The sequence below is a fragment of the Wolffia australiana genome, chromosome 18, assembly GCF_029677425.1.
Source record: "Wolffia australiana isolate 7733 chromosome 18, ASM2967742v1".
In the NCBI taxonomy this organism is placed as follows: domain Eukaryota; kingdom Viridiplantae; phylum Streptophyta; class Magnoliopsida; order Alismatales; family Araceae; genus Wolffia; species Wolffia australiana.
Genome location: NC_135852.1, coordinates 11,098,126 through 11,110,491, shown reverse-complemented (window position 1 = coordinate 11,110,491; position 12,366 = coordinate 11,098,126). Strand labels below are relative to the sequence as shown.

At 46.8% G+C, this 12,366-nt stretch overlaps 2 protein-coding genes across 3 annotated transcripts; one reads left to right on the top strand and one right to left on the bottom strand.

The window, feature by feature from the left end:
* The first annotated feature begins 418 nt into the window (after positions 1-418).
* On the top strand, positions 419-9,556 carry EMB2795 (condensin complex subunit). The gene is made up of 13 exons (XM_078589763.1): positions 419-827; positions 1,514-1,615; positions 1,704-1,821; positions 6,558-6,628; positions 6,712-6,772; positions 6,858-7,058; positions 7,142-7,491; positions 7,580-7,724; positions 7,796-8,052; positions 8,143-8,173; positions 8,278-8,438; positions 8,576-8,686; positions 9,278-9,556. The coding sequence occupies exons 1-13, from the start codon at positions 525-527 to the stop codon at positions 9,500-9,502; spliced, it is 2,136 nt and encodes a 711-aa protein (XP_078445889.1). The 5' UTR covers positions 419-524; the 3' UTR covers positions 9,503-9,556.
* On the bottom strand, positions 9,063-11,364 carry LOC144714950 (xylan glycosyltransferase MUCI21-like). Of its 2 annotated transcripts, none has more exons than XM_078589764.1 (3): positions 11,025-11,364; positions 10,857-10,955; positions 9,063-10,774 (listed from the first exon to the last, which is right to left on the bottom strand). In XM_078589764.1, exons 1-3 carry the CDS (start codon positions 11,119-11,121, stop codon positions 9,567-9,569), a joined length of 1,404 nt encoding a protein of 467 aa, XP_078445890.1. In that variant the 5' UTR covers positions 11,122-11,364; the 3' UTR covers positions 9,063-9,566. The 2 variants fall into 2 exon arrangements, with proteins under 2 accessions (XP_078445890.1, XP_078445891.1); XM_078589765.1 differs by having other exon boundaries at positions 10,857-10,950; positions 11,025-11,362.
* Positions 11,365-12,366: the final 1,002 nt, after the last annotated feature.

Below are 12,366 nucleotides of genomic sequence, written 5' to 3'. Positions count from 1 at the left end.
GCATGTATAAAAATATATTTTATTCCTAATCAATGAGGGATTAAATATTGAATTTTCCACATTTTCTTGGAAAGCCATATAACTTTTTGGGAATTTTATCAAAAAATTTAATTAATAATTCGTCCAGCTTTTGTCCGTCCACCACCGTCCAGGTCAATTTTCGTCCCAGAATTCGTCTATGCCCTCGGATGGGAGGATTTTTTCGTCCGGGGACGAAAAAACCGTCCCGTCCGCGTCCCTGATCTATGGGTGGAACATCCATCCCCATGGTATCATCCAAAATAGGATCTGGCGAACATTACTCAACCAACCCAGAGTGTCCTCGATTTGCAATTTTATATTTATGGAGGGGCGTTCGGCGAGATACTGCCAAATTCAAATTGACCTCCGAGCGGGAGAGGCTTTAGCAGCTACCTGTCGCGCGAAACATCTAGAGAGAGATAGAGAGAGAGAGATAGGGGGAGAGAGAGAGAAGAGAGATATAGAGAGAGGTTGCACGATCTCGGTCGTGTCAAGGAGGAGGTATGGCGGGGGTTTTCGGCGAGGATGAACTGGTGTCGCCGAGGAGGGCAGCAGCAGTAGCTCGGATGCTCAAATCGCCGGTGGGGGCGTCGGGAGGTGTGCATCAGACTGCACTTCACGTTTTGGGCTCCAACGACGATCAACTGGAGCGCGCGCAGGCGCGGGCAGCCCGCGCCGCTGCCATTAGGCGCAATCCGGTCGCCCCCGCCGCTCAAATCGTCGACTCTAACATGAAGTCGGACGTTCTGGGGAAGGAGCAGATCACGGAGCTTTTCCGTAACTGTATCAAGCTTGCCAGCGAGAATGTGAGTGGTTTTCCGTCGAGTCAGCCCTATTTCTTTGCTTTATTCCTTTATTTCTCGTTTTAGGCTCTGGAATTAGGCTCTGCTGCTCAAATCTCTCGATTTTTGTTGTTGTTCTTCCTTCTTCGATGTTTGTTTTTATAATCTTTGAAATCAAAATTTGTCACCAGAACGAGCCTATCAGCGCGACCGCTGTTGTTTTTGTCTCCGGATTATGATGTCTTTGTCGGAACCTTTTTCCTCTATTTCAGATCCAACTCTTGCCGTTTTTTCTTTTTCGGAGGTTTGGCGTGACCTTTTATTAATTGTATGTTTACATGGAATCTCGCTGGATTTCGATTCTTTCTTGGATCATGATGAAATCCTTTCCTACAGTTGGTTGTGCTTAATTTATTACCATTCCTTTTGAACTTTAAATTTCTAGTACTATGGTGAACCCCCCAAAATCAGCCTTAGCTTTTTATTTCGTCTCCTCCTAAACCCAGTGGCTTCCCAAATGATTTTTTAGGCGTCAAGAGAATTGAATTGGATCACCTTTTCCTCTTCCATAATCTCATGGCTGCCCCCGCCTCTTCTGCCTCTTTGTCTCGTTTCCCCTTGTGTCGTCTGTTCTCTTTGGCGCGCTCTTCTCGCATGTCTCCTACAGTCCCTTGCTTTGATCATTTCGTTGCATTTTTAATTATCTGCAGAAAATAAATCAGAAGAACACGTGGGAATTAAACCTAATTGATCACCTCAGCGAGATCATCATGGTTGAATCAGACGATGATGCGGAGACCAACTTTCAGAAGGTACTTGTCGTCGAGTCATCTTGAGACTTCGAAATTTTAATGTTACATATTTATAGTTGCCTTATTATGGTTTTCCTATTTGACGAAGGCAAGCTGCACACTGGAAGCTGGAGTGAAGATATATTCAATGAGAGTTGATTCAGTGCACTCAGAGGCATACAAGGTACTCGGTGGTATCAACCGTGCGGGGAAAGGCGATGACAAAGGTCAGACATTTCCTTTGGATTTATATCAGCTCGCTCATGCCCGTCAGTTTGAAATCTTTGTTTTTAATTGACGATCATGCTGACTTGACTTTTAGTCGCCCTGAAGAAATTTCATTCTGGTTAATTTGGTGCCCGTAAGAATCTTTTTTTTCGTCAGGATAAATCATGGATATTCCCTTTCTTGTCGTATGTAAACCTCTTGTTTTAAAGTATGACTAATCTGAATGACTATTCTTGTTGTATTTTTTGGTCAAATTTTCTGCTCAACCGTGTGGTCGATCAATGCAATTATGCGCAGATATTACTGCTCCTTATAATTGATTCTATCCCAAAATGGTCATGGATTGGATATCAACATTGATGCATCTGGGCTTATGTAGATTGAATGTGTGTTTAAAATTCGCGGGTTAGATCAAAAGTTGCCAAATTGAAAATTGAGTCGTGTTAACATGCATCCCTCCCCAGCCCTTCGCTGCCTGAGCCAGTCATACAAAAATGAAATGTGAATAACTCTAAAGAATGAAGTCTTAAATGAGTCTAGCGATGTGGGACCTTAATGAGCCAGTTATGATAATCTGTATATAGTCAGATATCACAAGGTTGAGTGTGCGTAATGTTTCATGGGGTCCAATAATGCACAAAGTTATATTATATGAATGTATGTCCTTTAGTTTCATACCTTGCCTTTACTTCTCGAGAGATTGGTCTGAGTTGTATAGGACAATGTACACACATTCACAGAGAATTATCCATCTATTGTTGGTACAATCCCCATAGTTCGTTTTTCTTAAGTGCATCGATCTCTCTATCTTTAAACCTTTCTCCAGCTCGCATATTTCGTAGTTTCTTCCGCTTTTTCTGGAATAGCTATGTGACCCCAAAGGAGTTGTCCAGAAAAAGAGGAAAAGGAGGTTGGGCAGTGCCACATTTCAACTAATTTGGTGCCCGATATTCGAATGAAATGGTGGGAATCACCATGCCTACAACAGAGTGGTAAAAGTCAAGAAGTGATCAAGGAGTCGATGTTGCAATCTCTGAACCAACACTAAGACATCCTTATCATTTTTTGTTCTTTCATTTCTTTCCCTTTTAGTTGTTGTAACGTTGTTTTCAAAAAAAAAGTTTTTGTAACGTCCGTCTTATAGAGATAGCAAACAGTCTTTTCAGACCTAACGTATATCTTGATCTCTATCTATTCCTGGCCTATCTTCTGGGTATCTTGAAGTTAATCTGATCTCTTGCACTACCTCCTGATATTTCCTGTCTCAGCCTTCTGAAAATATGATATTCTCTTCTGATATTCTCTTCCACTGAAGTTCAAATATGATCCGAGAGGGTTGTACCAAAGTGATGGTAGAGCCTCTTTATGCTGAAGAACACTGCAGAGACCACCAGTGCCCAGATATATTCTGTGGCTAAGGACCCCTCCATCTTCGGCGCCATCACTGCCCAGGAGCTGGAGAACCTGTCAGTAGCTACCCTATTTTATGTAAATGTAGGCCTCATACATAAGAGGTCCACTTATCCGCCAGTGCAAGTGACTCACTGGCATAGTGAGCCGAGCACATTCATGTGAGCCGAGCACATTTTGTATCTCACTGGTCTCAAACCAGTGAAACAGTAATAATTGATTAATGAAGCATTTTCTTATGTACAAGGCTAGGCCCCCTGGGTTTCAAAGGTGGCCAGGGAGATGACGTAGGTGAGCTCTAGTGATCCAGGATCACTCTAAGACCATGAGAGGATGATACAACTTATCTTTCCTTGTGTCCCTGAACCCTCAAGTATGATGGGTTGAATACCCTGGATTGGGAGCAATATGTAGATATCATCCTTGACAGAAGAGGTCTGTCAAACCATTTTTTTCCACTGTTGAACCAAACAGTGCAGGTACAAGTCATGGAAGCAAGATAATGCCCTAATTCGAGCTTCGTTCCTGGGGAGCATGCTCGGCAGCGAGTATAAGAATTTTCTATCAAGAACCTTGACTCAGACATATGGCAGTATATGAAGAAAGATCGACTCTACAAATTCTTGATGACCCTGATTATTGAATATGAGTGCATGCGAAGTCAGATAGCAAACTGAGGAAAAGTTGCTAACCTAGAATAAGCTAGTAGACTTGTGAGAGAAGAAGAAGAGAAAATGGGTCTGGTATCTGATTTGACCAAAGGTGATGGTGGAACTGGACTTATGGTTAAGACATATCATAGATACCTCAGAGATCCCAAACTGTCCAAGGTATCAAGAGGTTCAGAATTAAAAGAGACAGCCTCAGATGGATCCGCAGCCTCATGGAGGAACTTTAAAGACTCAAGTCATTGGTTGGATCTGCCTCCATGACCAGATCAGGTGATTATCATATTGCCTTTGTTTTTCATCGTTCTGAGAACAAGCTGGATTATTGACTTAGGCGCAACTATGTGTTCAAATTTTTATCCAGATTCATGTTGTGACAGCCAAATAAAAGTTATTACTGCTGGAGGGCAAATTTTCCGAGTGGCAGGCATCAATATGGCATATATCAAGCAGTTGAGACTTCTGAGGGATGTCCTCCAAGTGCCTCATCTAAGGATACAATTGATTCCCCTCAAATTAGTCGAAGACATTAATTGTTCAGTTATTCTGAGATTTGATTGATGTTTTGTGTTTGATAAGGTACTAAACATGAAGATTGGATCAATTAAAAATAAGAATAGCCTCCTCCAGCTGGATGATGGTACAGGGGACATGATGATGACGGCAAGGGAAGATGCGGCCGAGGGGCTGTGGCGACTAAAGCTGATGCATGTATGACTTGGTCATCCCTCGTAGTGGCTAAAGTTTTCATCAAACATTTCGAATATTTTAAATTTGTCTGTGACATGTCATTTGGGAAGCGTAAGAGAGCATCATTTGGGGCTGCAAGTGCGAGGAGCTGATTGTACCAGAAGTATGAGGGTGCACTTGTTCGAGAATAAACCAGAGGTACTAATTATCATTTGGGAACTCTGCCACTGTGGAGGACTCGATATGGAGTTGTCATTAAGAGGTTCCAGTCAAATAATTCTAGAGAAATTTTAATTAAGAGCTGACAGTTTTTCTCTGATCAGGTCATAATTCACGAGTCATTGTGCATGAACATCCCACGGAAAATCAGGTTGCAGAGAGGAAGATAGGGTGTGTGGCTGATACTACAAGAACCTTGCGTATTCGTGCACAGGTGCCTCAATACTTATGGGCCGAACCTCTCCTCTTGGCTGCTTATCTAATCAACTGACGCCCTTCAAGAGAACTCGAGTTTTAAAATTGGATGGAATTAATATTCTCCTTCTACCCAGACAGGACACAGAAGAATAGTTTCATCTGAGAATATTTGGAGGTGTAACATTTGCCCATGTACACAGTCCAAGTAGCAAACTCAATCTGAGGGCAGAGAGATGTGTTTTTGAGGTTTACTCAACTCAAAAAGGCTATAGATGCCATCTGCCAGGTCCCTTTCTGCTGATGTGACCTTTAGTGAACATCTGATGATTTATGCTGTATCAGCAGACACCGTTCACGACAACTCACTACAAAGCAGAGAGAGTATCCACCGAAGGGGACTTTCATAGGAAGGAACGGCTGTTAATTCGATGGGAGATCTTAAGCAGACAATAGGCTCTGACAACCAGGATGCCCGACCTGATGAACCTGAACAACTGTTATCTCTGGTAGAGTACCTGAATCAGTGACAGAAGAGACTGAGTTGGAACACCCAGAAGGAGCACTTCTGAGCGTTGAAGACCTGAGTTGGCCGGCTGACTGAAAAAACAGGACAAGTCCTGCACTCAGCAACCTAGATATCCTATGTTCAATATAGTCAGCTACAAGAAGATCAACCGTGAATTTCACCCTTGCCTTGCCAAGTTCGATGAGGTAATGGTGCCACACACTGAGGTAGAAGCTATAAGGACCCTAATAGGAAGTTAACCATGGATGCAGAGATGGAAGCTCTCTTCAAGAATGAAATCTGGAACTTAGTTTCACTTCCACCTGGCAGAAAGATTGTAGGGTGCAAGTGGGTATGCAACACCAAGTTCAACTTTGATGGCTCAGTGAGAGGTATAAAGCAAGAGTTTTGGCCAGAGGGTATGGTCAGTCATATGATATTGACTACACAAAGACATTTGCTCTAGTGGCGAAACTTAACTCTGTTTGGAGATTGATTGCGACAGCAGCATCTCAGGGTGGGTTCTGAATCAGTATGAAATCTGGAAGAAGAGATATTCATGCAGCCACCACATGAATACTACTCTCCTGGACCGGTGAACAAGTCTATCGTAAAATAACTTGGTCTGCTCCATTGGTCCATTGCCAAAACTGCAAGTGCATCATCTTAAAAAAACAGCGAGCTATTTTTCTCCTAACAAGGCCCAATTTTTTTGGTTTAATACCTTGTCAATTACTGTGACACAGTCAATATACCATCAACATCTTTCACGAGTTTCGGGAGAGAGATCACCTTAATAGTTCCTAATCCATGCCCCTATTTAATTATATGCAATAGAATGACGTTTAAAACGTCATTTCTCTAGATGTCTTCTAGGGCAGCTAGGTCCTTCCTGTCGCCCAGTGCTTTTCTCTCTCCCCTCCATCATCTTGCCCCTCTCATATACCATAGTTAAAATCTATGTTACATTTAATTGGTTTTTATTTGTTGGCCTTGTAATAAGTTTTCTGTTAGCAACTAAAATTTTTGCCAAAATTATGTGCAGAAAACTCTGCGGAAGGTGACGTCGCGGCTGATAGTCAGGAAGGTTTCCAAAAGAAAGAAGCAGACAGAAAGGTGCGGTTTTGTTTGTTGAACTCCGGAAATCTCCTTGAATCCTCATAATGTGCGTTCTCGTCAATTCATCCAAACGTTTGCAGGTGTCTCCGTTATCGACGTTGGAATCTTCGTTTGATGCTCTTAACGTTAAGAAGTTTGATGGTAAACTTCTTGAAGTTGAACTTTTTTTTATAGGAAAGATTTTTCCTGCTTTGTGAAACTACTGATGAGCTCTTTGAAATTCCAGTGGCCTTCACTGTCGATCCTTTATACCATCAAACATCTGCAAAGATTGATGAGGGTGGAGCTAAAGGTCTGTTGTTAAATAGTCTCGGTATCTATGGCGTCTGTGAAGTACTTTTTGATTCTTTGGAGACGCCTTCAAACATAATGTCCCAGAAGTGCGACGGTGATGCCCTGGACTGTATTGACCTTTCATTTGTCAGAGGTGTGTATATTTCTTCGTAATGCACTTTGTCTTCTACTCAAATCTAGTGTGGCTTTGTGATTTTTTCACATCTCATTCTATAGATCACATTACGGAGATGATGGCGTCACTAGACGCAAAGAAGGAGATTTCTCCAACCCTAAGGGAAATCGTTGGCCTCCTTGATGATAATAATCGATGGCCCACAGATACCAGTCAAGCGACCCAGAGATCAGAGGATCAAGATCAGTCTGCAGGGACCAATGAAAGTTGCCTTGATGGCGATGGAACTTCCTTTGAGACTAACCCGGATAGGACACAAGTTGAGGAAAATATGTTCGAGGGAAATTTAGTCGGTGACTATGAACCTTGTGGTTTTGATCACGACGAAAATGGGAGTATCGTGGATGAATGTCCATCGTACATGACTGAGAATTTTCATGGCGACCCCGAGGTACAAACGAACCATTTAATTTTCTCTTATGCACAAGGTTGTGAGACGTTCGTTGTCTATCTATCATCTACCTTTTTTTTTCTATCAGGTAAGCAACACCTACACCAAACTTGAGCAGGATACGGAGTCTAGTTTCGATGATATCTCTGGGTTTTTAGCCCTTGGTCTTGGATTTGGGCCGAAAACCAATGCATGGGCCGGGCCCGAACATTGGAGGTACCGAAAGATTAAAGGTATGATGCAATCCATCGTAGGCCAATCTCGTCTTCTTCTTCTGTCATTAACCTCAGGCCTAATTCTGTAGCTCCGGACGATATTCCTGCTTCCGACTTGGAATCTTCGGTAATTAAGAGCAAAGCAAGGAAGAAAAAACAAGAGGCGTGTGATATCACTTTCACGGCGGCACTCGACGAGGAAATTTCGGATATCTTTGATCCTCCTAAAAGTCGAAGGTCGATAATGCTTCCTCGTAACAGAGTGCCGTGTAGTACTACATTGCCAGAAGATTGCCACTATCTTGCACAAAACCTCGTCAAGCTGTTACTTCGTCCTGACCTCCTCGTAAGTCTGGAAACAATTAGTTCTTTAACCCGTCTATATTAGGATATTTACCATATTTCTATAACCAAATCCAATCTTTTATGCATCCAGTGCCTCGGGAAAAGACAGAGGAAGTTTTCTTGTAAGTTGATTACGTATTTAAGACTTTTTTCGCTGACCTAGTTTTTTCTTTCCATTTTTTGGCATATTTTTCCAGTGACTCTAATTTCTGTATTTCTTGTAAAGCTGAAACGATGCAGCGGAGTCAGCCGTTTGAATCTGGGGCATCTTGGGATAACGAGAGTGTCGCTGATGGCTACCATGGTTATGATGATAACGAGGCCCAGGACGAAAATGGCCATAGTGACCAAGAAGGCCCTGGGAGCCTTGTTTCAAAGCCGCGTCTGGTTTGTTGAATTTCACTCCCCTTCGCATCCTATATTATGTTTTTACCGATATATTTTAGCATATCTTCCTCGCATTGTTCCTAGTATCATCCAGTTTAGCTAGAAACAAAGCTCGCTTTTGAAACAGTTTTTCGCAGGTGAAGAAAATTGAGGTGCAGTACGACAAGTCGTCCAAACAGGTGGACGTGCACGCGCTGAAGCAGACGCTGTGGTCCATCATAGTCGAATCCAACGGTCCAGCGGACACGGTGAGTTTTCACTTATATAATCTCTATTCCGTCCAATCATTCTAGATAGCAAGAGATAAGAGGGATAGGCCCATGAGCTTAGTCAGAAAGAGAACATGTTGGATGTTGGATTGGGCCGTGAGCTCAGACCTACATTTTGAATTTTCACTCATATCATCTGTATTCCTTCCAATCATTCTAGAGAGAAATTTGAGCCCATGAGCTCAGAAAGGTTGAATGTTGGATGGGGCCGTGAACATTCTATTGAGCGAGATCGGCCCATTAGCTTAGAAAGAGACCATCTTGGATGGGTCCGTAAGCTCAGACCCACATTTTGAGTTTTCACTCATATCATCTGTCCCCTCCAATCATTCTAGAGAGAGAGATAGACCCATGCTTAGAGAGAAACATACCATCTTGGATTGGTCCGTGAGCTCAGACACACATTTTGAGTTTTCACTCATATCATATCTGTCCCTTCCTATCATTCGAGAGGGAGAGAGATAGACCCATGCTTAGAGAGAAACATACCATCTTGGACGGGTACATTTTGGTAAACTGCGAGTTTTGTTTTTTCTTTAATTATTTCGTCTAATTTTCTGCATCGCGCAGGCGGCGGAGGAGGTGGCGGAGGAGGCGGTCGTCTCGTTCCGGCAGGTACTGAACCGCTTCTCGGCGGCGGCGGGGGAAGGCGGCGCCGCCAATGACGTCTCGCCGCACCTCTCGTTCATCTGCCTCCTCCACCTCGCCAACGAGCACGGTCTCATCCTCAACGGCTCTCCCGCTTTAGACCAGCTCGACATCCGTCTTCCTCTCCGACCGGACGCCGCCGGCTGAGCCAGGCCACCACACACTAGTCAGTCCCGTCCATTATATTAACAAGTTTCTCCCTCTTCCCGGGTCAGGGCGGCGGAGCCAGCAGGCCGTGCCCGGCGGCTCCGGCCCGGCGGCGGGCCTCGCGGAGGACTCCACTGAAGCGCGCAATGTCGAGCCGGAGCTTCTGGCCCTGGGTGAAGATGGGCTGGCTTACGTTGTACCCGCGGCGGTTGACGCCCCACGGGTCGGCCAGCACGGGGTGTCCCTTGGGGTACGTCTCCGACAGCGTGCTCTCCTCCGCCGTTACCTTGTACTGCAGGTACTGCAGACCCATGGCCTCCGCCGGCCGCCCGAAGTACGTCTCCGCCGCCCAGTCCAGCCCCCACGGCACCACCTGCAGCACCACCGCGCCCTCCCGCAGGAACACCAAGTTGGTCAGTCCCGCGCCGTGCACCCCCGCCAGCACCGCAGCCCGCGCCACCGTCCCCGCGAACCCCTCCAGCTCGCGCCCCTGCGCCACCTCCACCCGGAACCCCGCCTCCTCCGCCGCCGCCGCCACCGCCGCCTCGTTCAGCAGCTCCCTCGACCCCTTCCGCGAGATCAGCACCAGCAGCGGCGGCTCCTCCCGCGCCGCCGCCAGCGCGTGCTTGACCCCCAGCGCGGCCCAGAGGAAGCGGCGGAACTCCCCGATGGTGGCGCCGCCCGGCTCGGCGGAGGCGTTGCACGCCAGGTGCCCGTGGAACTTGAGCCCGACCACGGCCGCCGGAAAGCAGTGGACCACCCGCCGGGCCGGCGGGTGCGACGGCGACGACGCCACCACCAGCGCCGCCCCCAGGCCCCCCCCGGCGAGCCGCTCCAGCACCCGCCGGTACTTGGCCGGCCAGAACGGCTCGTAGTCGGTGACCACGAGCCGGGCCCACCGCAGCCGGCCCGCCGTCAGGAACAGCGGCACCAGCTCCTCGCTCACGTCGTGGAAGAAGTTCCCCGCGTAGCCGCCCGTCGAGAACACCACCGCCGGCGCCCCGTGCGTGACCTCGCACGGCGGCGCCCCCCCCTCCCCCGCCACGACGTGCACCGGCGCGGTCCGCCGCATGGCCCGCGCGTCGTACCTCCGCGGGTACGGCCTCACGTCGCGCGCCCCCCCGGCGAGCCGCTGCCCGCCCGACAAATACACCGTGGCCGACCGCGCCGGCCCGGCCGCGACTCGGACCGCGCCCGTCGTCACGCAATACTCCGACTCCGGCTCAGCCACGCAGGCCACCCCGTTCTCCTCCAGCGCCGCCCGACTCTCTCCTGCACCACCCACCCACCACCACCATCATCATCGCTATCACTACCATCATGATCGATTCATCAGAATTGTGACTTGTGAGACCTGGGAGGAGCTCTGCCATGGCGGACTTGGCGCGGTCGAGCTCGCGGGCAGCGGGCCAGAGGTGCAAGGAAGTGAGCCATGGCGGGAGCTGCAGCTTCCCTTGTCGACGTTTTCAGCGAGTTAGTCCGACAGTCGGAGGAAGAAGAGATGAAAAGGAAGACGGCGTACGAGAGTCGGACGGCGCGGCGGCGAGGTGGAGCAGCGCGATGAAGAGCAGCGGCAGCAGAAGAATCTCCATTGTCAGCAAAGCGGAGACCTTCTTCATCGTCGCCAACACAGAGAAAGAGAGAGAGATGTACAGATGGGTTTTCCGATAGAAGGAAAGAGAGAGGTGCAGGGAGTCGAGAGTCTAGAACACGCTCTTCTGGGTAGCTTTCGTTTGTTTTTTTTCAACTTGGCGTCGGTTGCCCGACGGAAGGAGGGGATGAGAAGGAAGTGGCCTGACTGACACAACATATATTTCCGTTCATGGCAACAACGCGACGAATTATCTCCCTCTCTATCTTACTGGCTTACTGCATGCAACGTAGCTTTCCTGGTTAGAGAGAGAGATAGATATAGCGATGGATGTGTGGTCTGGTTCTTTCTCTCTCTTGCTTACCCTGGAAAGGAAAAATGAGTAGAGGACACCGCCGCAAAATCTCAGCCACGAGGAGAATCTGAGCTAAGCGATTTGTGATATGGCAGTCGTCGTCGCCGACAGCTCCGCTTGGCAAGAACCCGGCTAAATTTACACGTGCTTCCGTCCTTTTATTGATAGATAAAACGGAAGAATAGATAATTTGATAGATTTATGATGTTCGAAAACGACGATTAGAAAGCATGGATTAATATATAGGTGAGAGAGGGGTTTTATCTCCTGGTGGATTGTTGGGAAGAAGCCCGAAGCCGCCTTTCAAGTAGCTATTATTAATGAGATGATCGTTAAATGCAGCAACGGCGAGACCCATATCAACGACGTATATTAATTCCGTTCTGATTTCTTTTATTTTTTAAAGCCGAAGTGGGGTTTCCGGATCAAGCGATGAGGTAGTTCGCGGGTCGTCTTCAGACCAATAAGAGCCAATCTGGCAACTGGGCTCCAGCCGGAGGCCCCAAATGCCCGTCTCCTTTAAAGGATCCACGAGACCACCTATCATATAAAATAAAACAATCCAGCCCGGGTCAAAAAAAGAAATATTTTAAATTAACTCAGCCAGTGGTAACTTTAGATTTCATATTCCTGCTGATCTATCCGATCTGAGACTAGCTGATTTCCGATCGATAAGACCATCTGCGTAGATCTATTTTTTTAGTGAATTAGGATTCTGATCGACCCTCGATCGAATAGTTACTAACAGATCTTGGAAAGACCATCATCTATTCTGTCCAAGTTCATTATCCGTCATCGTCCTAAAGAAACTGTCTGTCTGAACTTCCAGTCCTGTTAGTTCGTTAGACTGTACCCAAAACCGAACGACAATTACTATAGTATTATTATATTTTGTAAAATTATATTTTATACACTCTC